The following is a 25,073-nucleotide window of genomic DNA, read 5'->3' on the forward strand; positions in this document are numbered from 1 at the left end:
CCGATGCTTTAAATTTGAGGTTTAGACTGACGGTAAGTTTTCTTACGTGTTGTTGCGTTTTAAAAGTGTGTCTGTTTTGTTTACCCATTGTCAGCTATGCTTATAACATATATTGTTTCGTAGGTTCACTATTGGAAGGCACATCGCACTCTTCTATGTGCTAGACAATTAATTAGTTCGGGGTACAGCAGAACATGGGTATAAAGATTTACCCAGTTACTTGTATAGGATCCGTAAAGCAAATCATGGAACATACACCAAGCTAGAAGTAGATTCAGAAGACAGATTTAAGTATGCTTTCATAGCTTTTCGGGCTAGCATTGCTGGGTTTCCTTTTATAAGGAAATTTATTGTTGTCAAGGGGACATTCTTGAAAGGACAATATCATGGTACGCTTCTGCTAGCGACTACACAAGATGGAAATTTCAATATTTTTCCCCTAGCATTTGCTGTAGTTGATAGTGAGAATGATGACGCATGGAAATGGTTCTTTAGACAATTAAGTCGTGTAATTCCAGATGATGAAGCCCTTGCTATAATATCAGATAGACATAATCAATAGGAAAAGCAATAAAGAATGTCTACCTGCTTGCTAGTCGTGGTATCTACACATATCATCTGTACAAAAATATTGTTCTTAAAGTCAGAGGTAGTGAGTCATTTGGACTTGTAAAGAAGGCAGCAAGTGCTTTCCGTCTTGAAGACTTTAACAGGTACTTTCAGCAAATTGGTGCACTGAATCTAGAGCTGCACACTTCTCTACAATTTGCTGATGTAAGTATGTGGACTTAAGTGCATTTTCCTGGAGAGAGGTATAATTTCACAACCAGCAATATCGCTGAGTCAATTAACCGAGTTCTAACCAAGCTAGAAAGTTTCCCATTGTTGAACTACTTGACTATATAAGGTCAATGTTGACACACTGGTTTGCTGTTTGGCAAAAACAAGCTGCATCCATGCCTACAATACTCACTACCGCAGTCGAGAAACTGCTGGAGGTTTGTCGATTTAATTTGCAGTGTGAATAAACCAGTTGTATTTGTATATGTAATTGTAAGGATATTTTTTTGATATATACAGGCTCGTGTTGTGAGAGCTAATGTTATGAAAGTACAAAAGATTGATCCGCATCATTATGAAGTGAGGAGTGGATCGAATGTGCATGTGGTTAACCTTTCACAGAATAAGTGTACTTGTTGTCACTTTGACTGGAGAAGATTCCTTGTGAACACGCACTGGTGGCAGCTGCAACGGCCAGGGTTTCACAGATATCAAAGTGTCATCCCTACTTCCATTCAGATTCATTATATGAGAAGTCCGTTATGCCAAGGGATACATTTGCTCCAGTGCCAGAACTTGTCTCTACCAAACGTTGCAAGCCACCATTTGTTAGACCACAGTCAGGTCGGCCGAAGATGTCACGCATCAAGCATCCTTTGGAAGTTGCGATGGAAAATCGTCGGCCACGAAAAAGACATGCTTGTTCTAAGTGTAAAATTGTTGGACACAATCGACAAACATGCACTATATAAATTTTTAGGCTTCTTTGGGCCTAAATATGCTTTCTATACTATTATAGGATTGTTCTTCTATGACAAATGAAAGTTAAGGCCTTTTTGTATTTTCGGTAACATCCACCTAGGGTTTACTAATCATAGGATGTTATAAAATGCGAGATCTAGTGGTGTCTTGAACTTCACAACCAGTTTCGAAAGCTTTTCTGGTTTTCTTTGTCATGTCTTATATACCACATCCACTTCTGACGGATATTGTATGCCGTATTGGTCAGAGAGGTTTTCGTCAGCTTGGTCCCTTCATAGCCGCCAGTCCATTTTTTAAGAAGATTGTCTTCTCCCCAGAAGTTCTTTCGGAGGTTGATATAGACGAGTTTATTTTCAGTAGTGGTTTTGCAAATGAAGGAAAGGGATATAGGCGGCTATTAGAAGAGTGTCTCACCGCTAAAAATTATGCAGCACAGTACGTGGAAGGTCTTCGGATAATGATTCAGGTAGGCCCTTCGCAAATTTCACTCGATTTGGTTGGAGAGGCAGCTCGTGCTTCTATCTATGCTAGATTTGCATATGGAATTTTACTTATTTGCTGCGGATCCTTAGATGATGGTCTTTTGGTTACTGATAACTTCTTAAGTAAAGTGGCTTCTATAGAGGAAGCCGTTGAGATCACTGAAGTCGTGATGTGTCAGATAAAAGAGATGGGAACACTTGGTACTCGTGTATTTAAAGGATACTACCATTTCATAACAGTCCCTCATTGTCATCTAATCCACCACATGGCATTAGACATTTGCCAGGACTGCTTTACGTACACTTATGCTAGCACTGTGGAGAAGTTGTTTGTTTACTAATGTATCTACTTATGTATTTAGTTTCATATTTCGTAAAACATCAATCTATATCATTGGAGTTGGTTATTATGAACTTATTTACCGCATATAAGGGCCAAACACTTACATTCTAATAACAATTAACATCCTAAACCCTTACTAAAATTCCTAATATATATATACCAAAACGTTAAAAATCATGACAGGATCATTGTTTTTCCAAAAAGTCCAAAAGGATGTCCTAATTTGATTTCTTCACGGTTTCTCCAATGAACTCAACGTCTGTTGCGTATTTCGCACGATTGGATTGGTCGGTCACCTCTATGAAAAAATCTGTGTCTGGAACCTTATCGAACAATTCCGCTGCAAGCTTCAACCGAATAACAGGCACAGCTGCGTCTGATAGACCATGAAACTTAATACCCAATGCCAGACACTCGATGAATTTAACCGCATATACCCCCACAATCACCTTCCTGAATATTTTGAGGAACTGTTTTCATCCTGTAGATTGAGAATGAAGAGGCTCCCAGTTTCTTTTTCTCATGAGCAGGAGCAACTGTTTGAATCAGTAGTGGTATCCTTTTTGTGTACGGTTTGCATGTCTCAAAAAGTTGATCAATGGTCGAGGAGCTGAATATATTATCTTACACGTTGATCCTTCTCCTAACCAAATCAACTGCAACTGCTTTCCAGTGTGCCTTCTCAATATTGTGAATGAGATACAAGACATCCACATCGACCATCCATTTTTTATTTGTCACCCCGTACCGTGTGGATGTACCATTGTAGACCTCAAAATATTCTGGGGGAAACACCCACTTTGGGTCTGAAGCATATCTCTTGTAATCATGTGCCCACTGATTCACAAACCATGGATCTAAAAATGCAACCTATCACTTATGAAAGGAGAAACCTCCTTCATTGACCTTTTGTGTAACATTTGCATGATAGGCACCAAGTGCTGCAAGCACATAATATGAAGTTTAAATCACATAGTAAGCAGCATGAAATCTCATTCCATCAAACACCCATATGTAGGATCAGGTTTTGGCCACATCGCCTTAGGACTCATTATCTTCATATAGAAATTGGAGGCTGAAAATTCCGTCCTCAACGGGTCGTCCCTGTTGGTATCAATAAGTTCAAATGAGAAGTCAATGAACCACAATAAGAATTGATTAGTAAGCATAAAGAAGAGGAAAACTTACATTTCTTGATTTATAAAATTCATGAGGAAGTCCACCTTTGCAGCATTAGCCTTTTCGAACGGATCATAAGCTTTTGGGGATATCTTAACACCACGCAACATACGCTTGACCATTGAACTGCCGACAAATGGATCCTGTTGGGTGGATGATAGGTTCCTTGGTCTAACTTTCCTAGTGACAATATCATCCTTCCACAACACTAACAACTTGTCTAGAGCACCATCAAATGCCTTATTGCGAGCATCTTCAATGAGATCTGATTCATCAGAAAGTGTGATTGGTGTTCCAAAACTGGCACTAGTAGTAGTGACATGGTTATTAGAGACATTCACCTTCGCATTTGATGAGGATTTTTTTGGCGAAATTGGTTCTTGTTTAATGGATGTACCAACATCTACTTGCTTTACAAGTTGTTCCCTTTTGGTGGACTTTGAGTCAACTGGATCTTCTTTGTTTTGGGCTTACAGAAGTTGGCTTTTGCTTTTGGATTTCTAAGAGCAAAAGATATGGGGTAGCCATCTGAAGTTTCCTTCACCTGTACTTACCATGACTAAAACACACCAGGTAATTTTATGTCAATTGACATAACTCAATAATCATCAATTGATAATACACTAAATAACTGAAAGTTTGGCTTTGTTCTGTTTTAATAACATAAAAAAAAAATATTTAACAAATCTAGATAAAAAATTATAAGATGTCAATGGCAAATAAAAAAGGAAGAAGTAGTCAATGGCAAAGGATAACATAAAAAATTCCAGTAAATGACTAGAACATCTTTTAAAGTATCAATATTTGTTACGAAAATGTTTGAACAACTCTAATGGAAAATTATTGAAAACTCCTCAAAGAACTGAAGACAGCAATAGACTTAAACTTCATTTTTAGTATATCCACACCCAGCTACCCAGTATGCTGCGATTGAAAACCTCTGTTTTTAATCAACCAATTTAACTTATGGACTAATTTAAAGAGGACTGTCGGTCGAGGAGCTTACCTCATCTTTCTTTCCAACCCCACCATCTTCATCTGTTGTAGATTCGGCTGCCTGAGTTTGAGGTTTGCCTTTCTTTATGACCTCAACATCAGCTTCAAGATTTGTAACCTTTTGTTCTAAACCTTTAAATTGTTCCCCTAGCAAGACCAACTGACCGCCCAAATGAGAGTCCATGGTATCAAATTTGTTTTACAATGAAGCTAACATGTTGACCACGCTTTCAACACCAACTACATCCAACGATGAATGCACTCCACCAACTGACTCCGTCCTTTCAGCAGATTCAACCCTTTTGCCTTTCTTGTCCGATCCACCACTTCCAAGTGACTTCTTCTTCGCCTTGTTAAACATTGCTGGATTTTCTATATTGTCTTCACTTTCCACCTCCACATCCAACTCCACGGCTTTCCTCTTTCCTGGCTTCCTCTCAACTACAGAATCATCCAAAGCTCACTCATCAACAAAGCCGTTCATAATATCATCCAACAATTTAAAACCACCATCCCCTTCACCATAACCTTCGGTCTCATCAGGCTAGAATAGAAAGAGTTATGCTTCAGGTTTAACAACTAAATGATGAATTTGGAGCTACAAAACAGAAGAAATTATAATCAAGTCATTAAAAATATTAACATCCTACAATACAACTCGAGATATACACCTATATATGCTTTCACAAACCTTCTTTTTCTTACTCTCTGAGAATAAGAAGTCACCTATACTTCCCCTGGTATGGCCTGCATCCCATCTAAGCAGGGGGACATCATCACCCTTCGTTTTTATTCCCATATTCTTTGCCTAGTTCTCTAACACTCTGAAAAGCCCAAATCAACAGAACATGTGCACATCCATGAACCACATACGAGGTGTTCTCATAGGAAACAACTTTTATGGAGTCTATTAGTCGCTTGAAACTTACTCGACCCCAAGGAAACCTTTCAAATGTTCCGTATTGAAAACACGTTTAGCATATTCCAAAGGGATCCTACTAGACCGCAAAATCCCTAAAATACCGACATGCAACACAAACAAAAGCCCAATAATTTTCCTTTTTGAGTCACCCCATGTCATACATTCCCTCAATACTTCAGTCAACTCTTTCCAGTTTAGTCCCACCCTAGAATCTACTTTCATCTCGCCCCACAACTCTCTGTGATCAACATCCACTCTGTCTTCCACATCAATTTTGTCACAGTTCAGGCTGGTGATATCACTAACTTATGTAAGGAGAACCTAATTGGATTACCTTCTATTAGCGACCACATCTCATATCTCCTATGTATTGCCAATTGCTGAGTTAAGAAATGATGCATTATCTTGGGACCCCATACATATCGACTATCAGCGAGCTTCAATATCACTCCCACTTGCGAATTATCACGAATGTCGTTATAGACATCATCCCCAATGCAATCTATCAACAGCCCAAAACTGTTAAATGTGCAATGAATGTGCATGCTCCTCTTCTGTAAAGGAGATTTCCCCTGAGGATATAGCCTCAGAGGATACCTTAAGTTCTTTTCACTACTACTAGATGCCATGTCCTGCAAATGATATTTACAAAATCCATCAGACTCATATCACATTATAAAATTTTTAACTATGCAATATCTTCTCTCAAAACCTAACTCTATCATTTCATCACAAATGATCTCTTCCTATACAATCTCTACCACAACTATATGATAGCCTCTGTAACTCTACCAATATACATATATCTTCACAGCCAATTCCCGCCAAATTCAAATCCAGTTACCTTTACTATTCTCTTCACACTAGCTGCTGCCAACCCAAATGTATCTTCAACCACACCCACTACCACCACCAATTCCTATCAACCATATCAAATTACCAGTTATCTTTCTTCAACCAAGCTCCAACCGCCACCAATTCCTATCAACCATATCAAAATTCAAGAAAGGGTTTCAATGTGTTACTAACTAACTTTCTGAGGCACTCGAAATTAAACTACACCCATTTACACAATCTTTCTACTGATCGCCGCCGTCGCTATAACGTACCTTTCTCGGCCGCCACTAAATCTACCCAAACCACCTTCACCAAACTAAAATTAATCATATACAACTGTACTTACAACATATCTGAATTAACTGTGTTTATACAACTATACGTTTCACTCATAACTTACTTTTACCGGATTATCGCTGACGCCTAGCTTCGTTCTTCCGAAAACATTCAAAAATTGCTTCTTTTCCTCTAAATCAAAATCCTCTCACGAGAAAGATAACTTTTTTCCCGACTCCAACTCACCAGATCTCCTCACCCTCGTACAATTATAATGAGATCAACGACTCGCCCTTACCGAGTGTTACTCGCAGAGCCTTAACGAAGATTTATCTTTTATTCAGTAAAAGTGTTAGGTCAAAACTCTTTTTTAACTATTGTTCGGTTTTAACAATATCCAATGACACTTCTGTAATTAATAGTTTTACCTAATGCTTTAACGTCTTTTTCAAATTTATATGTGTTGTTTGAGTAAAAGTTTGGTCACAACTGTTGTTTAAGTAAAAGTTTGGTCACAACTGTTGTTTGAGTAAACGATGAGCTTATAAGTGTTGTTTGAGTAAATTTCTCTATACAATATTAGTGTATCTTTGAACAAGTATACTAAACAAAAATATTTATTAAGGTACAACGATTTTTTTTGTGACAACTTTTTGTTATTTTCGAATAGCAACTTACTAAACTGTTATTTACTTAAATAAATTTATGGCTTTTTCTATCTACCAAAATATCTATTAGTCCTTAATATGTTCAAAACCCTTAATACTTACACCCAAAAAGAACACCTTTGTAAAAATAAATCTTGAATAGGAAAGAAAAACTACCGAGGACGTTCTTGACCACATGCACTTTGGCCGTCGCTTGTGCAAAGATGTTCAAAACATAACTTCTCCAAATGGGGTAAAGGCCCAGTGAGACCAGGTGAAAGTAAAATACAGGAAACTATATATTATGCATTTATATGATCACCAACCAATTTTATTTTCTCAACGATTCAATGTGATGATTTCGAAAAGAAAAAAAAAAAAACAACAACAAAAAAAGGCAAGGGGAATCGCATTAATGATCTTATACTATAAAATCAAATTAAAGGTCCAACAACATCCCAACAAATGAAGTATTTGTTCGATGAAACCATTAAATACTTAGCATTAATTAGTGATTAGATATAGATATGATTAGAAAGTAAAATAAATGACTACGCTAACAAAGTAGGCTTAGGAGTAAATAGAAGTGATAGAGAGGTGTCTTCAGGTGAATGCATAAACTTGCAATTAGGGCATGCCGGTGACGCTTTACACATCATCACTAGAATATGGCACTTTATGCACACCCTCGCCACCATCTCCTCCTCGCTTCCTCCGCCAACACCACTGCGGTCGCAACAATCGTCATCGAGATCAAAAGCAACCCTTGCCATGCTTTTTTGTGTCCGTAACCCCAACACCAAACCACTCTCCATCATCTTCTTCTTTTCCTCTTCCTCATAGTTTTTATTGTAAGTACACGTACCATGATGATGATTTAGATCGATGAGAGATGGTGACAAGTTGAGTTCAAGATCAAGGCTCATGTGGTTGTGATAATATCCTTCGTCGATATTATTATTCATATTTGTCGAATATTCACTGAATCGTCTCCTCTACAACATGAGATCCGAAACAATTCTTATATACACCTCCCGGTTATTACGAAATATTCTTTTAAAAAATGAAACAAATGCTTGAACGAAGTATCGAAAAAGGTAATCTTCAAATATATAATACCCTTTGACTCTTATAACATAAACATATGCAAGACGATGTTTACCTTCTGATCGAACGAAGTATCGAAAAACTTTTTTGCTTCGGATCTGTTGGCAAGCTCATCATTTGCTAAAACCTCTTGACCCTTTCTTTTTTTAGAAGCTTCCTCAGATTCCATGTAATAAGACGAAGCGATCTCTCGTTTCTTCAACAACCAGTTTAGGTTTCCTTTGTCTGGAACTTCTAACATCACGTAGAGATATAACTATACGTACGATGTGCTTATTTTTGTGTAGGCCAAACTGTTTGAGAGGACCTTTTATATAGGCAGTTGAATAAAGCAAAAATATTGTTTTAATTTAGAAAAGAAGAGACATAATTTATGGGCCTACTACACTGCCCATGCATGACGTGCATTCAAAGTTTCGCCTCTTCAATTACTGCAACCAGAGGGCTAATTTAAAACCTTCTGATGCATATAAATATATCCAACGCTCTCTATTCCTACTTCCTTCTCAAATACTACTCCCTCCTCGTTCTAGGATTTAATTTTTGTTTCATATTAGTTGTCGTTTTAGATTTTCAATGCAGATGTTTGATGAATATTCCAATTTTATCCCTACTGTATTAAAGTTTTAACCAATGAAAAAATAATAAAATATATTAATGAAGGACAAAACATAAAATTTAATAGTTTCCTTAATTTGTGTGCAAAAACCTTAAACTACAGTTAAACTAGAACGGAGGGAGTATATAAATAGAAAAAGGCTAATTCAATTTCATTAAGGTATTGGATATATTTTGAAAACAGGTCACAATTTATTACCTTTATTTATTAATCTTCTGTTGTCTTGGACAGTTTGTAATTAATTTGGCCGCACCCGGGCAAAATAAATCTGATATCTACTGACTTCTGTCTATATTGATAAGTGCTACGTAGGTTGAGAGTAAAATTATTTTTTAGAGTTGCATAGTAATGCTCACGTACTAATTGGATGGTTTTTGAAGAAATAGGAGTTATTGCAACACTTATAATAATGACTTATAATGGAGTTTTTTTCCAACTAATATACTCCCTCCGTTTTAAAATATAGGATGTTTTAAGTAAAGCACGCAGATTAAGAAGTCTTTACTTTTAACAAGTTCAACCAATCAGAAACAATACTGCATAATATAAAATACTAAACTAATCTAAAAGTTGCATAGAAAAACATCCTATATTATAAAATAAAAAACTTCTTCAAAACATCTTATATTTTGAAACGGAGAGAGTAATTTTTTTGAATTGAATGCTTCTACCAGGATTGGAGAACCAATCCACGAACCTACAAGAGTAAATCGCAAGTTACCAATATGGGATGAATGAGCTAACGCCTTAGCTATATTGTAGCTTTTTTGTTTTAAACATGATGATCCGAGTGAACCCGGCTAAGCGCCTCCATTGAGAGTTTTAAGCAGGGGTTTATCTTAGAGAGAGAGAGCAAAAAATAATATTTCAAAAATTAGTCTGTATCTTAAATAGTTAATAAACTCATCAAAAATTTCCAACATTAAGAAACTCATGTTAATTAGAACTCAACAAATGAAGATGTTCTAAAGTGAACAAGGTGACCAAAACATTATAGTTCACCGGGTTTCCAAATTATAACTAGAGTTTTGACTTAGTGCCAGCCGGCCACACACTGGTATTTTTTGTTTCTAGCTAGTTGGATACATATATTTGTGGGATGCGAGCTTACGGCATGCCCCCTGAATTACAAGCCTCAACCACCGGACCACATAGGGTAATGTTCATTCAACTAACTGATCCGCCCTAATTACTAATTTTATGACATATATTATATATGCACATCATCAATAAAGTATAAGCAAAATTATCAGCGCGAATCAATGATAGATTGCGGTACATATAATCTTATTTATATGTTAATTAATGTTACTATATATACGTTAATATAAAATACAAGAGCCAACGAGGAAATCTAGTGAAAACAACAGCTAGAATCAGACAAGGGAGAACTTGAAAACAAATCTGAAACTACAACCATAGATTTTTCAGAAGTAGATAGACAGGTGCAACAATAAAACGTTTTTCATAGTAATACCATTAAATGAGAGATTGCAATTATACTGTACCAATTTTCGGGTGTCCCATAAATGGAGGCGGTGAAGGTTCCCATTTAATGTCAAAGAGTCATATCAAAAATACAGTTGAAAGTAGGACTGAAATTTCGTCTAAAGTTCCTGATGATTTTTATTTCGCTGAGAACGTTTCCAATGTTTTCTTTTATTAGATGTTATGTTATTCTTAGCAATTTTAATATCTTAATCCTTTTAACATCCTAGTTTCAGGAAATATGGTAGTGTATGCAGAGAGATTTAAAAAAAAAAAAACAGTTTGGCCAACTATGTCACCGAAGTGTAAATAATTTTTTTATCAACCATCTCAAGAAAATTCCACAGTTACACACTACAACAAATATGTACATTGTTAGCATGAGAGAAACGCTATAATATGTAATTCATAGCTCTTTTACAAACGCTATGTTAGGCCACTGTTATTGTAGGTACCTCACATATGATAGCACAGAATTCGTATGCTATGATATAGTATTATACCATAGCAGTACAGAAATGCTATATTATCCCGCTTTTCAAATTTTTAAAGATAATGTTATAAGTCATTTTACACGCTATGTTAAGAGTTTTTACCGTAATTATATCATAGCACTAATCGAATGCTATAATATATTTTATTGGATCACAAAATTCATGCTGTTTTATTTATTATTATAATTTTTTTTTCAAAATTTATTTAAATATATTTATATTTTTACATTTCATAAAATAATCAACATACATAACATAAATTACATTAACCAAAATAAGTCTTACATAACAAAGTGTCACCAAGTCTAAAACAAAATAAAATTAACATTAAAAAGAATAGAAACACTATTTGACATGTACATGTAACCCATCCAAGCCTTTCTTACTTGTAGCAAAGGCTCTCTTTTAGCTGCTCACTTAGCGTTTCTAGAAACAGTCCAATGAACAGCTACTAGTTCACTTTGAATATATGAAAAAGACATGTTAGTTATCCTCTCCATATGTATCTGCTCATATGAAACAAAAGAATCGTGAGAAGCCACAATATGCCATTAACCCTATAAGCAAATAGCAATCACATAGAGATAAATAAACCATAAATTGTAAGTGTTACCTATACATGAGCGGAAACCTACAAAACTTATTATTTAACGTTACAACATGTTCAAATAGACAACTAACAGATATGGGCAATGTGGGAACCTATACCAAGACATAAACACAAAAACATAATGAAACGGATAAAACAAGCAGAGCAATAAGATATTTTCCAAACCTTCATATGACTACCAAAACTTCCAATAAGATATTCCAACTCACATTATGAACTTGATGTACTCTGGTCGCTGCCAATATTGAAGATAGTTCAAGTATTCAATAAATGCTTCATCTTCAAAATACTGATTCTGTGCCAGGTCTACAAAACAGCATAACCCAAAGGATAAGGGCAAACACTTAAAAAAGCACAAAGACTAAACCCTAGAACAAATCCTCATAAACTATAGAAGGGAAAAGAAGAAGAGAAACTAACAGTGGATGTAAGTAGGATTGGCGAGACATTGAATGAATTCAAGTTCCAGTAAGAACTGTTGCCTTCCACCGTCGGGATCCTTGTAAGTTTTCTTTGGCCTGTAGATATGTGAATTAAACAACTAAAGAGTAGATTGAAACATATGAAAGAGTACAGAAGAGGAAGAAGATGAACCCACGGGGATGGAATCTCTGATGTATCATCATCAATCTCCTCGGGAGAAACAGTGAACCTAAATCAACCAAAAACAAGAATCGAATTTTGGATTTCTCAAGCGGAATCAGAAAAAGCTTCACACACCCACATTAGATCGACTGAGAGAACAGACAGAGAGGAGGACTATTTATGGTGGTTCTGATTTCTGAATTTAAGTTTGGGTTATCCACCAAAGTACTAAACCGGTTCTGATTAAAATTGAAAATACAAACCTTATTTTCTTGCGCATCGTTGCTTTGCTAAGATCATAAGGCTTCTTTTGCTAAAATTGTGCCTCCACCAAGACCTAAAACTGTGCCTCCACCAAAGGCTTGTTCCACTTATCCGCTCATACTTTCCATCTCCATTGACCTAAATAAGAACAAGTTTAAGTAAGTAAAATCGCTGATGTAGTTGCAAACAAAAACCATAGTTATATAATCCAGATTCTCTGTATGTCCTCGAGAAACAATCTACAATACCTCTGTACACAAAACTATTGCTGAAGCGACTTAGACTCATCACCTAAATCCTGCAAGCGTTGTGCACTAAAACAAGAAAAAATTAACAAGCTTATGTCATGAGAGAAATATGCATATCATATAGGTCATCCAATACCATAGATACCATTCAATATGACCTCTCCAGAAAAGCATATAATAAAGAGAAATGTTGAACAATCAAAAGCTTAACCCATCTATTGATTTACAAGCAATCAAAATACTAAAACTTTGAAACCGAATCTGAACCATATCCATCGCAAAGAGAGTAAATCAGTCTCGAGATCTAATCATTCATCTAAACACAAAAAGGTACAAATCACAGAGAAGAACAAGAAAAAACATACAAATACGAACCTGGAGCTTAAGTAGTTGAAAGAAAGTTGAAAAAGTGGATGACTTTGTTGTTAAGGTAGCTTGAAATCTCGCAAACTCGGATTTGGATGGAGAAAGATAATAAGAGAAGGAAGCAAATAAAAATTGAGGTAGAGGGAGACATAACAATTCGTGTTAATCACTTTTTTGCCGAGATATGACATCGGAATGGACGCGAAATGAGGCCACCGACGAGCTTCACGGTGGAGTCTATGGTGGACTCAAAAAGACCTAGATTTCAATTTGGCGAAGAAAAATTTTCTGATGTTTTGTTCGTCTCGTCGTACAGAGAAGGGATAAGGTTTTATTTTTGCTGTAAACGTGGCATTTAAATTTTTTGGTTCTGTTGACAAAAAAAAAAATTGGATCTGAAACGCGCTTAAACGAAAATTTTCATCTAAGTAATAGCGGAATAAACGATTTTAGGTTCTCGCTTAACGAATTTTTATCTTAGCGTTTATCTAGTGCTATTATATAGTAATTAAAAAAAAAGTCTATTTTTCATAGCAGTTAGAGAAAATGAGCTATAATCTACTGCTATCAATGTGGACTTTTCTTGTAGTGACACATCCTTATGCTGAAGTAGTTTCATGATGAGTGACTTTCCAAGAAATAATTGGCGGAGCTGTAGGAGTGAAGACAAAACATAAGAAAATATGATGTAGTTATTTGTAGAGTCGATAAACAAGTGTTTAAAGCCTCCTGGACATAGTAAACCGGTCGTCGGATATAGGTGGACTCATGAGCTGGGTGTGGACATAAGGTCCAATAAAAAAGGTGGACCCATGTGCCAAAACTGGACATTGATGTAACGCCCTAACCGCCACCTCTTAGTGGACTCCATGTCCAATCCCAGTCCATGAGTCCACCTTTCTGAATGGGCCTCACATCCTCTCACTAGGCCGTGATGAGGAAATCGACCTAAACCGAGAACCGGATGAAACTCAACCGGCTATACCAAAAGTTAAGGATGCTCCAATGACACGCTCCAAGACAAGGAGGCTTAGAGAAGGGTTCAACGCTGCTGTAGAGACTCTTCTAAACTCACTGGAACTGAAAGACTTGACGAGAGCTAGGCTTGAACACAACACCCTAACCTTGATCCGAACACAATGAAGAGCTAAGTGGACCAAAGGGTGTGTGGACATTGTACTCTTTTTCCTTATCCTTGGTTTTGTCCCAATGAGTTTTCTAGGAAAGGTTTTAAAGAGGCAATGGACTCACACTTCACTAATGGTCTACTCTTTTGTATGGAAGTTCACTTTGAGCATAATACAAGCCCAAGAAAGTCCAAAATAATCACTTTATTTTGTGGTCTAAGAGGGGTGACGAAAATGGAGTTCAACTCACCTTGGGAAGGAAAACTTCAAGAGTTGGGTCTCCATTCAACTATCAATATATTTATTTTCTTATAGTTTCAAGAATAATTAAAACTTGACTTTGTTACCAAGTTTATTATCCCTATATAAACACATGTAATCTCATCTGAGAATCATCAATCAATTTCCTTTTCATTTTATGAGTCTATCTCTTTGTTCTTTGTCTAGAACACTTTCTTGTTTCTTGGTGTGTAATATCCAAGCAACAGCCTCCTTCTGCTGGACTAGTGTGTCATATCTAGCGGTGATTGGAGTTAGGAATATCAGCAGCCTTCCACAACTGTTGTGCGACCCCTAAATCCATTAAATCTCCCTCGTTGCACCTTGCACCTTGGCGAGTTTCCATCCTTTCTAATCCGGCTGAGTGATCCTCGAATTTGGGCGTATCACATGAAGAACCCAACAAAGCACATTCGGAGCAACAAGTTACGTCCAAAACATGCAACATATCAGACAAACATCAAATGGAACAAACAGAACAGTTTGAAGATGATGAAGCAAGGACTCTTGAAGAACGTCAACAACAAGACTCTAAAGACATCCAAGGAGTAGAGAACACCGAAGAAGACAAGCGGGACGAACCAGGACCGGACATGACCTATACAGTCCCAAGCAAGCTCGTCGCTAGCCAAAACCATATATTTACATTATTTTTGATTCGTGCAGGTAACAGTGATAACACCTAGTGACCCACGCCCTTCAAGAGACCAGTGATCGAGCCCCAAGAAGAGTGCTCGACATTATTTAGATTTTACTATGTTTCCTTTATTGTTTTAAAGGCTTACCTTATTTGAGTTTCTTTCTATTTTTTGAGTCAAGTCCTGTTGCTGTGTTGTTTAAGCTTTATTTTGGCCCTAGGGCTAGCGGAAAAACCTGATGCAGTATATTTTCTATCAATTATTATCAATCCACAATTTGCATTAACCAACATACTAAGAATACAAAAGGATGCTTAATCTATTCTTAAACAGGAAAAGTTCTTTTGTCACAATCTTAACTAACAAACTGATTCAAAGAGAGAAAACAAGATAAGTCAAACAATGCAAACTCAAAGCAATAGAACACAACTAGCAACAAACTGAAAATCAAGATTAAACAAGTGAACCTTGGGCAAGGTAATTGACTTGGGAGATAGCTAACCAATCCTAGATGTCTAAGCAACAATCAAGAACAATCCTATGGCTAAGAAGACTTATGCAAATCAATCCATTTCCATGATAAAAATCCTATGCTAATCAAGTGATAATCAACAATTTCCAAAGGTAATCACAAGGCAAGCATGCATTAAGAACAAGTCTAAATACCACTAAGCACCCTAATCATCAATTTCTATTGGCTAGGAATGCAAAACTCTAGATTAATTTGGTTCAAGAATTTCATCAAACACCTTATGGGCATGGAAATCCTAATGTCTAGATTCAATGTTTAACAAACAACAAACAACACAACAAACCAAGAAAACACGCAACAGACAAGTTGGTGTCGACCGACACCAGAGTGGTGTCGATCGACACTGGCCCAGACATGATGTCGAACGACACCAGAGTGGTGTCGATCGACACTGACCCAGACATGATGTCGACCGACACCACTCAGGTGTCGATCGACACCAACTCCACAGACGCGTTCTGCTCGAAGCCGATCATCGAATCTCCGTTTCCAATCATCTCCAATCCGTTCCAAACTCACCCAAAAGCTTCAGGAACCTATAAGAACCATAACACAACCACCACAAGCAAGAACAACACCACAAAACACAATAAATCAAGCAAACAAAGAATTCCCAGACTTAGATAAGCCATGGTCATGCACTCACCTCTTTGCAGGAAGATTCTTGCCAAAAGATGACGAATCCAACACCTTAGGAAGCTTCTCCTTCGTCCTTAGCTCTAGATCTCCACTCCACAGGAACAGATCTCACCTCACAAGCCTAGAATCTTCCAGAAACCTCTCAAGAACACTCTCCAATGTTTTCCTCCTCTTTCTCTCTTTTCCTCTCAAAAATGGCGACCAACACTCGAATCCACGACCCTAGGTCGACTTTTCCCTTATATACGTCAGTTAGGAACTTCAATTGAACCAAACCAAACGAAAACGACAATTCAAACGAACCTGGTTGAACCAAAAATTGATGGTGTCGATCGACACTCCCCTTGGTGTCGATCGACACCCCTTCCCAATACCCAGAAATTGGTTCGCGGATGTTACAACGGATACATTGGGAAATTTAATATTAGTTACTATCAAAAGATTTTGTGACATTGGAAAAGGGTTTTTAGTTTCATTGGTTGTCGGAGCATGCCACTTTGAGAGAGCTAAAAGACATGAACATTTTCTCTCCACACATGATGAGGGCCTAGCCAAGGTTCTTTCCATGGTGGAAGATGTTGGACGCATGCAAGGTTATCTCCCCAAAGGAGGAAGGAGGAGCCAAAGTTCTCTTCATGGTGGAGGAGGTTGGCCACAAGGTTCTCTCGATAAGGTAGGAGGGCGGAGCCGAGGTTCTCTTCATGGTTGGTCATACACTATTGTGATGATACATCATTGATTTGTATACTATGTAATATATTTTTTATTCGAGAAGTTTCTTAAACCAACAATTTTGGTGATCAAAGAAACTGTGCAAAAGTAAAAATAAATAGACATAAAATAGTTGGCTTAATGTGTTTATATAGATATTTTCCTACGTGGTGGTAAAGAATATATTTGTAACAAACAATATACTTAGGTGTAAAAAATACACTTTTAATGGTAGCATTCATCAAAAATTTGTGAATAGATATATCAGTGTATTATAGAAAATAGAAATTTATAAATAACGTATAACAAATTTTAATATATTTTTGTAAAATTTAATTTTATTTACAAAACTTGTAAACCCGCACATCGAGGAAGTCCGTATCTAGTAGTGATTATAAAATTACTTCTGAAACTTGTAAATTAACTCAATCTATTAATATTATTATTATTATTATATATATATATATATATATATATATATATATAAAACTTTGGATAGTTTCAAGTATTTGTTTGGGTGTTCGGATATACCCAATCGGGTTCAGGTACCTATTTCATTTACTAAAAGCATCCAATTGGATATTTTTAAAGTTCGGTTTTGGGTTAGGATCAGGTATTTTTAATCGGGTTCGGGTTAATTTTTTGAGTTCGGATATTTTGCCCAGCCCTGACGAGTCGATAATATATATTTTCAATCCCATTCCATTTTCAACTCTAAAATGGAATTCTTTATTTTGGAGTTGATTTTTTTCTATTATGCAAATCAATCACTTAAATTAAATAGTTTTTATTTTATTTATACCAAATAAAATTATTTTTTATTATTTCTTACTAAAATCTATAAATGATAATGTTACATTCAATTGCCTTAGAAAAAATTAATTAATCTTAATTAACTAATTTAAATAAATATAATTAAATTAGAAATAAAAAAACACTCACATATCAAATATTAAAAAATCTAAAAAAAAAAATTTCTCTCTCTAATAAATTATGGACGAAATTACTAATTAAAAAAAAATATATATATAAACCAATCAGAATTTTAAAAACTAAGATTTTATATCCAAGTATACAATACAATTATTATTATTATTTTTGTTTTCAACTAAAAATTAATAAATTAAAAGAGAACTCCACAATTGGTTGCCCAAACAGGAGGATAAGAGTTTACAAAAGTAGATTCAGAGGTTAAACATATTGAAGACCAAGCCAGACAATCCGCCCTAGCGTTAACGTCTCGTGGGATCCTGACTAGAGTGAAGGAAGGGTAAGAAGTTAAGAGTAATGCAAAGTCCTCCAGCAAATTCGAGAAAGCGGGCAAATCGTCCGGCGTCTGCACCATCGCAACTAACTCAGCACAGTCTGTCTCAAAAGCCTGACAAACAACTCCAGCGGCCAGTAAAGAATCCATCGCCCAGATCAGTGCTTGTAATTCCGCGTGTAAGGGAGAAAGGCCTCTTCGGTGACTCCGTGCTCCCAAAAGGAGCGTTGAATCTTCTCCACGCAGCACCACCAGACCCTGAAAAGGATCCGTACTTTTCCATGAACCATCAACCTGACACCAGGGAAAGAAACCCCTGTCCTCCAAAAAGGGCGGTGAATCCAGATAACGCGCCGAGTATGAATTGGTCTACTCCCACAATAATTTATCATTAGCCGCTTGATTCAAGATTTCAGTTGGCTCTACCTCGATATCTTAGAAAACATTTTTGTTCCTATCTTTCCAAATTGACCAGACAATCCAAGGGAGACGAAGGGCTATATCTGAAACCCCGGATTGGGAAGACGCCCGCCAGAAAATGAAATCTAAATTCGCATAGATCGAATCATAAGGAAAACCTCCCGGATCTAGCACCACTGGGGACAATTCCCAAATGCATCGCGACCGAGGACACTCAAAGAGCGCATGGTTTATAGTCTCTACTGCAGAGTCACACCGCTTACATAAAGCCGCACACCGAACACCCCGATACGCAAGCCGTTCAAACACGGGGAGAGTACCCGACCCAATTTGCCAGAAAAAGTGTTGAATCCTCGAGGGTGTATCTAATTTCCAAGACTGAGCCCGCAAGGACACACATGTCGGCCCATACTCAACTTCCACAATTAGTTCTCGGGCCAACCGATAACCTGATTTAACTGTATACTTCCCTGATTTAGTATAATGCCATAATAATCTATCTGGTTGAGAAGTTTTACTGACCGGCAAACTCCGAATAAGAGAGATATCCACTGGATCAAAAAAGCTCCTCAAGAATAGGCAGATGCCAGTCCTTCGTAACTGGATTAATTAAATGATTAACCATCAAACTCGGCAGCCATAACCTCCCCTGACCATTCGCTGGTCTTGGACGAATATCTGGTAACCATGGATCACGCCAAATCGAAATAGAACAACCTGACCCTACCGCCCATCTCGCTCCCTGTTCCACCAACCCCTTGGTGGAAAAAATACTCCTCCATGCAAAGGAAGGATTGTTTGTTTTTTTGCCATAAGAGGATGTTTGTTCCTAAAATAACGTTTTTTTATCACCCGGGCCATTAAGGATGTCGGATTATGAAGATTATTTTTAATAAATAAATTCGAAGATTTTGTTAAGATTTCAAATTATGATTCTCCTATCATCTTTATTTTATTTTATTTATAAATTGTTTAGAACTTTCATATAATACTTATAATTAATAAAATGCATATTTCTTTTCTGCATATGTTGTGATTTGAATTTTTTAAAACAAAGATATATTACTCAATGTATGAAAATGTGTGTTTTAATTCCCACATTGGCGGATTGGTAAAACTAAATTTATATAGATGATAAATTGATAATTTTTATTTATTCACAATTATAATATTAAAATTACTATTTTATACTTCACAAAATATGATGCAAATACAACAAATAAACAATATAAAACTGTAATAATACATCAAAAAATACTATAATATGCTAAAATAATTAGTATTCAAATAGATTAATAGATTTACATAACAATTAAAAATAAATATTATCTCAAACAAAATAATTTTAAAAAAAAATAAAACAATAATTTTTATTATTATATTATATTTTTTTAAAAAAATGTTGACCCGTACTTTAAACACGAGATATATCTTAGTAATAAATTATAACAACAGTAAATCAAATTTTGGTTTTAGAGATGTTGTTTGACACTATAAACTGGTTAGGGTTACAGTTCGATTTTTTATCCGCTTTAATTTGATTGAAGGGAAAACCCCTAGGACTCGTTCAAAGGGGGAGACTTGGCAGTTTTAGCCACTTTTCATCCTCTTTTATAAAAAAAAAAAGAGAAAAAGCTTGCTAAGAGATTTTGTGATCGAAAGAAGAGCTTTCTTTGTCATTTTTTTTATAAATCTGTCCATTAGGGTAATCTCATTGGTTATACATCCATTTGGATGTCAAAAGAATTAATTAATAATATTTCAATTTACTTTAAATTTTTTAATTATTTTTTAATTTATTCAATCAATAAAATAAAATCAGTTATAGACTTGGTGTCTTAATAGTTTTGGGCAGAGACACGTTTTTTTCATCTCTCCACCTTTTTCTCATTTTTTTATTTTATTTTATTCTTGTGATCCTTTCTGGAGTATGTCCAATGGATTTGCTCTTAGAGAATAGATCTGAGTGTGTGGTGTCGTCTAGGGGTTGTTTTGCTTTGCTGTGTTGTTTCCTTGTTAGAGTCTTCAACTCTTCATGTTTCGAGGTGAGTGTGGGACCATGGCTTATCTAAACTTTATCATTGTGTGTTCATGTGATGTGTGATTGATTGCTTGATTTTCTGTGTGTTTTGGATGTGTGTGATGACCTTGCATGGCTGTTGTTGCGTGTTTGGTCATGGGACAAACGACTGGAGTTAGATTTTCATCAAGGAGAGATAGATAGAAGGATGTTGAGGGTCTCGGTGTCGAATGTCACCAGGTGGGTGTCGGTCGACACCAGATGGGTAGAATCGCGAGTCGTTTGCGATAGGTGACGATTGACACCAGGTGGGTAGGATCGCGAGTGGTTTGCGATGGATGCCGATCACACCAGATGGAGGAGTCGATCGTCACCGGAGGTTATGTTGGTGATGTCTAGTGGTGGATGTCGATCGACACCATGTAGAGGTGATAATAGGCACCTAGACAGGAACTGGTGATGTCGAGCATGGGTATTGAGCGACACTAGTGGCCAGCAGACATGAATTGTGATGTTCTTCATTGTCATGTTTGCTTGTTGTTTTGTGTTTTTTTATTGTGTTTGATCTTATCGTTTTTGGCTATAGCCTTGTAGATGGGAGGATCACGTCACTGAGTATTTGAGATAATACTCACACATATTTTTTCTTGTGATGAAGGTAAAGTGTGACGTGGAATCCTGACGATGAGGAAGAGAATGATCTAGGGTTTTAGTTTTTGTGGTGTGTGTTATATGTTTTAATTTTGGTGGTTGGAACCTTGGTTAAAAACTTATTAGGTCGCTGGTTATGTTGTATATTTTCGTTGTGAATATTGATGGTTTGATGTTATTTAGGGATTAGTTATTGTCGGTTTGTTGATAGTTTTGAATAATGGTTTAATTAAATATTATGTGATGATTAATAATATATAATAACAAAAACGGGTAGTCGGGCTTTATAGGTAGGTATGGCATTGCGATGTTGTATAAACGCCACAAATGGTAGTCCTGGTCGAGAGATGTTGGTATGCGTTTAGACTTGCTTTCCTCTAAGGACGGTAGGTCCTAAACAATTCATGAGGAGAAGATTAGTTCTGGTCTGGAGATGATTAGATCTCCTGCAAGTATGATTAGTTCCCCTGGTGTACCATTAGTTCAAGGGGCGGTAGCTCTAAGAGTTACAGAGGAGATGATTAGTCCTCTTGAGGGGATAATTTGTTTCCCAGATACCGGGATACACGAGGGTGACGATCCAAGAGTGAGACGGTATGGTACAAAGACTATGGTTTGAGAGTGAGAGCGATATGGCTCAAAGGTTGTGACTTGAGAGTGATTGAGTAGAGAGAAAATGATGTCTTATACGCATGTATTAAGCATAAAGAGTAGATGGAGATTTTGGAGGTTGATAGTGGTTTATCTCGGGAATTGTGTGTTGGTCTGGTTGGTCAAGAGTGTGTGGACCATAGTGATGGTTTCATGAATGGTAGATAAACGGTTTGCAAGATTTGAGGATGCATCTATGTTAGTGGAGAGACAATTGTAATGCATGTGATTGTTTTGGATGGGTGTCGAGCAACACTAAGGATGAATGTCGGCCAACACTAATGTTTTGGTGGTTCAACGATGTAGTTTTAAGTTGTCCGCTTAAGTATGAATTAATTTTGGAAAACTCGAGACAGTCTCCTCTTTTTCCTTATTGGTGTTTTGTAGATCTCAGTAAAGAACAGAAAGGGTGATTGGTTGTTAAAAGATCAAGAGAGAAAAGTAGAGGTTTGGAGAAGAGTTAAGAGGAGCAGAAAGATTTGTTTTTGATGTTGTCAAGGAGAGGGGGAAGATTTATGTGGTTGTTGGTGTGAGTAAGGCTACTATGGTATTGTTCTTTTGTTGGTATTCGTCCCAATCAGTTCCAAATTAGAGGTGAGTGGTGACCATAGCTAATCTAAGCTTCTTAGAACTTTCTGATGCTTGTTTGATTGTGTATGAGGATTTGGGATTGGATTTGTGGCTGTTTTTGTGTTTGTGCTTGGTTGGTGATAGGATCCTTTCGTGGTCAAGTGTGTGGCTTGACAATGTTGCCATGAGTGACAAGAGGCGATTCTCCGGTTGGGGGATTATCAGTTTCCTATTTTGCATGGTTTAACTGTTTGTTTGGTTTTGTTGACTGTCAATTGTTTTATCTCGTTTGTATGTAGTCAATGGGAAGACCGTCTCACAGAGTGTTTGTGATAACACTCCCACATCTCTTTTCTGTTGTGGTGCAGGTAAAGATAAAGTGTGATGGTAAAATCATGACAATGAAGAAAAGGATGATCTAGGATCGAGCTTGTGTGGTGTTTTATTTTGATGTTATTATTTTTCGGTTGGAATTTGGTTAGAAGCATGATTAGGATGTTGGATTGGTGTTGGTTTTGTGGAATTATCGGTTTAATGGTTTTGTTGGATTATTTATAAAATTAGTTTGATTACGGGTTATTATGCTCGATTAATGTTGGTGGTTTAACTAATAATATATGTATTAATTAATTGTGATGTTTTCGAAATGAAAAATGGATTTTTTCTTCTCTTCGACAAACTTTTTATATACTAGATTAGGACCCGCATGATATGCGGGTTTTAATATTGCCTAATAAATAAATTTGTGAAGAATATTATAAGTAAAAACTATTTTTTGAAAGTCAATATATAAATATTTTTAGTTAGAGATAAAATCATATTCCGTTGTTATTAATTTTAAAAAAAAATCATAATCCGTTGTTAGAATTTTTTGTTTTTTCGTTTTTACTTTAATAAGCTAATTTATACTTTTATAATTTTAACTTTGTTATAAAAATTATTACAATAATCTAAATCCAAACTATCATCCACTAAAATTTTTTAAAACATTCATTATTATGATATTATTATTGTCAAATTTCAAAAAACGTTTCATAATTTATTCACAAAAATATTACAGAAAACACCTCATCAGAGCGTCTTCTTATTAACATCCACATGCAATTTTATTCTAAATTTTACCACAAAAAATATGTTCTTACACCAAAAAATATTTCACTGTTATATATATAATATAGTTTATTATGTAAATATATACATATATAGATATATATACACATTTCCAAAACGTTTCCATTTCTTACTTTTAGAAAGAAATCATTTTTCATTTTTGAAACATTTCGCTTCCGCGTATTCGTTTCCATTTTCATGCAACATAGTCCTCAACTGAAAAAAAATTCAAAAAACAAACTTATAGATAAATAGATGTATATGTATATTATATCATCACAAAATTCTAATTTGATAATCAAATTAAAATAAATAATGTAAAATCTACAAATACTACAATAATAAAAGAAAAATTATGAAATAAGGAATTTAAACAAATATTGATCTTTCATATCCTTAACTGAAAAAAGAAATTCAAATGAACTATATTAAATATTAATTTTAGTCATCACAGATTAAAAATTAGAAACCAAAATTAAATATTATAATATTTATAAAAAAATCATGAAACATGTCACCATCTTTTATACATGTTGTAATCTCATATACAATATTTTTAACGATATAATTATAACACAAAATGTATCAATTATATTAAATGAGAAGTGAAAACGTCCCACATTCCATCTCAGCAAACTTTTACCATTATACCATTAATGAAATTGCCCTTGACGTTGAAATATTTTGCCACTGGACGTAAAATTACCTATTTTCGCATTAAAAATAAATCAAAATTCAGTTTAGAAATAATCTAATTGCATAAGAAGTTAATTGCAAAAATAGAATTTGCTAAATTAATCCCTATATTTTTTGGAAAACACCCTTTTTACAACTATGGTTCTATATTATACTATAAATTCTACAAATTTGATATAATTAATGGGCTTAGATTGTTTGTATACCGACATTAATCTAAAAATTAATGAGCTTCTGCAGGAAAAAAAACCTGATGATAATACACCTCCTTACTGGAAACCCTAAAAAGATAGGTCTTTTATAACTATAAATACAATGCAGTCGTTTTCTTTCACCATAATTCAACAAAGAAAAAAAAAACTCTTTCTCTTGAATTTATAGTTTTATAAATTTAATAATTCTTTTTTACTGAAAAATCACCACTTTTAGGGTTTTAAGTTTTTCTAGGCTTTGTATCGTTTGTGTTTCTTCAATTAGTTTGATGGATCTTTGGTTGATCTACAGATTGGAGTTGGAGGAGGTGAAGTTTTTGCAGAAGTAAAGAGAGAAATTTAGGGATTCCAGCTTTATCTTCAATGGCAGCGCAATATAGCATAGAAAGAGGAGCTTGAGTTGCAAGATACTTTTGTTCAAGAGACTCTTCTTTTGATTGAAGATCCCAACATGTAAGCAAATCTCTCTCCATTTAAAAATTTAATCTCTCTCCATTTGCAAGTGTTTTAAGGGTTGTTTTGATTATTTCGGTTAAAGTATGAATACG

General features: G+C 35.6%; 2 protein-coding genes and 1 pseudogene across 3 annotated transcripts; all 3 read right to left on the bottom strand.

Moving 5' to 3' along the window:
- Positions 1-4,741: 4,741 nt before the first annotated feature.
- On the bottom strand, positions 4,742-6,631 carry LOC147948521 (uncharacterized; annotated as a pseudogene).
- A 1,000-nt stretch (positions 6,632-7,631) lies between these two features.
- LOC104719906 (uncharacterized) lies at positions 7,632-8,772 on the bottom strand. The gene is made up of 2 exons (XM_010437892.3): positions 8,387-8,772; positions 7,632-8,219 (listed from the first exon to the last, which is right to left on the bottom strand). Exons 1-2 carry the CDS (start codon positions 8,570-8,572, stop codon positions 7,776-7,778), a joined length of 630 nt encoding a protein of 209 aa, XP_010436194.1. The 5' UTR covers positions 8,573-8,772; the 3' UTR covers positions 7,632-7,775.
- A 2,388-nt stretch (positions 8,773-11,160) lies between these two features.
- LOC147948522 (mediator of RNA polymerase II transcription subunit 31-like) lies at positions 11,161-13,593 on the bottom strand. Of its 2 annotated transcripts, none has more exons than XR_015578762.1 (6): positions 13,015-13,593; positions 12,640-12,705; positions 12,141-12,529; positions 11,963-12,060; positions 11,752-11,848; positions 11,161-11,438 (listed from the first exon to the last, which is right to left on the bottom strand). XR_015578762.1 is itself a non-coding variant. In XM_087482631.1 (6 exons), exons 2-6 carry the CDS (start codon positions 12,405-12,407, stop codon positions 11,420-11,422), a joined length of 285 nt encoding a protein of 94 aa, XP_087338757.1. In that variant the 5' UTR covers positions 12,408-12,529; positions 12,640-13,593; the 3' UTR covers positions 11,161-11,419. The 2 variants fall into 2 exon arrangements, 1 of the variants encoding a protein (XP_087338757.1); XM_087482631.1 differs by having other exon boundaries at positions 12,141-12,194; positions 12,391-12,529; positions 12,640-13,593.
- Positions 13,594-25,073: the final 11,480 nt, after the last annotated feature.

This window comes from Camelina sativa, chromosome 2 (genome assembly GCF_030686135.1).
Source record: "Camelina sativa cultivar CO46 ecotype springtype chromosome 2, ASM3068613v1".
NCBI classification, from domain to species: Eukaryota; Viridiplantae; Streptophyta; class Magnoliopsida; order Brassicales; family Brassicaceae; genus Camelina; species Camelina sativa.

What these genes read in the sequence shown, in the direction of transcription:
- LOC104719906 (XM_010437892.3), bottom strand. Translation starts at nt 8,572, where the DNA reads ATGTTAGAAGTTCCAGACAAAGGAAACCTAAACTGGTTGTTGAAGAAA. An exon ending in ATACTTCGTTCGATCAGAAG is followed by an intron (nt 8,220 to 8,386) that starts GTAAACATCGTC and finishes CTCATGTTGTAG; the next exon opens with AGGAGACGATTCAGTGAATA.
- LOC147948522 (XM_087482631.1), bottom strand. An exon ending in ACATCAGAGATTCCATCCCC is followed by an intron (nt 12,061 to 12,140) that starts GTGGGTTCATCT and finishes ACATATCTACAG; the next exon opens with GCCAAAGAAAACTTACAAGG. An exon ending in CAATCCTACTTACATCCACT is followed by an intron (nt 11,849 to 11,962) that starts GTTAGTTTCTCT and finishes GCTGTTTTGTAG; the next exon opens with ACCTGGCACAGAATCAGTAT.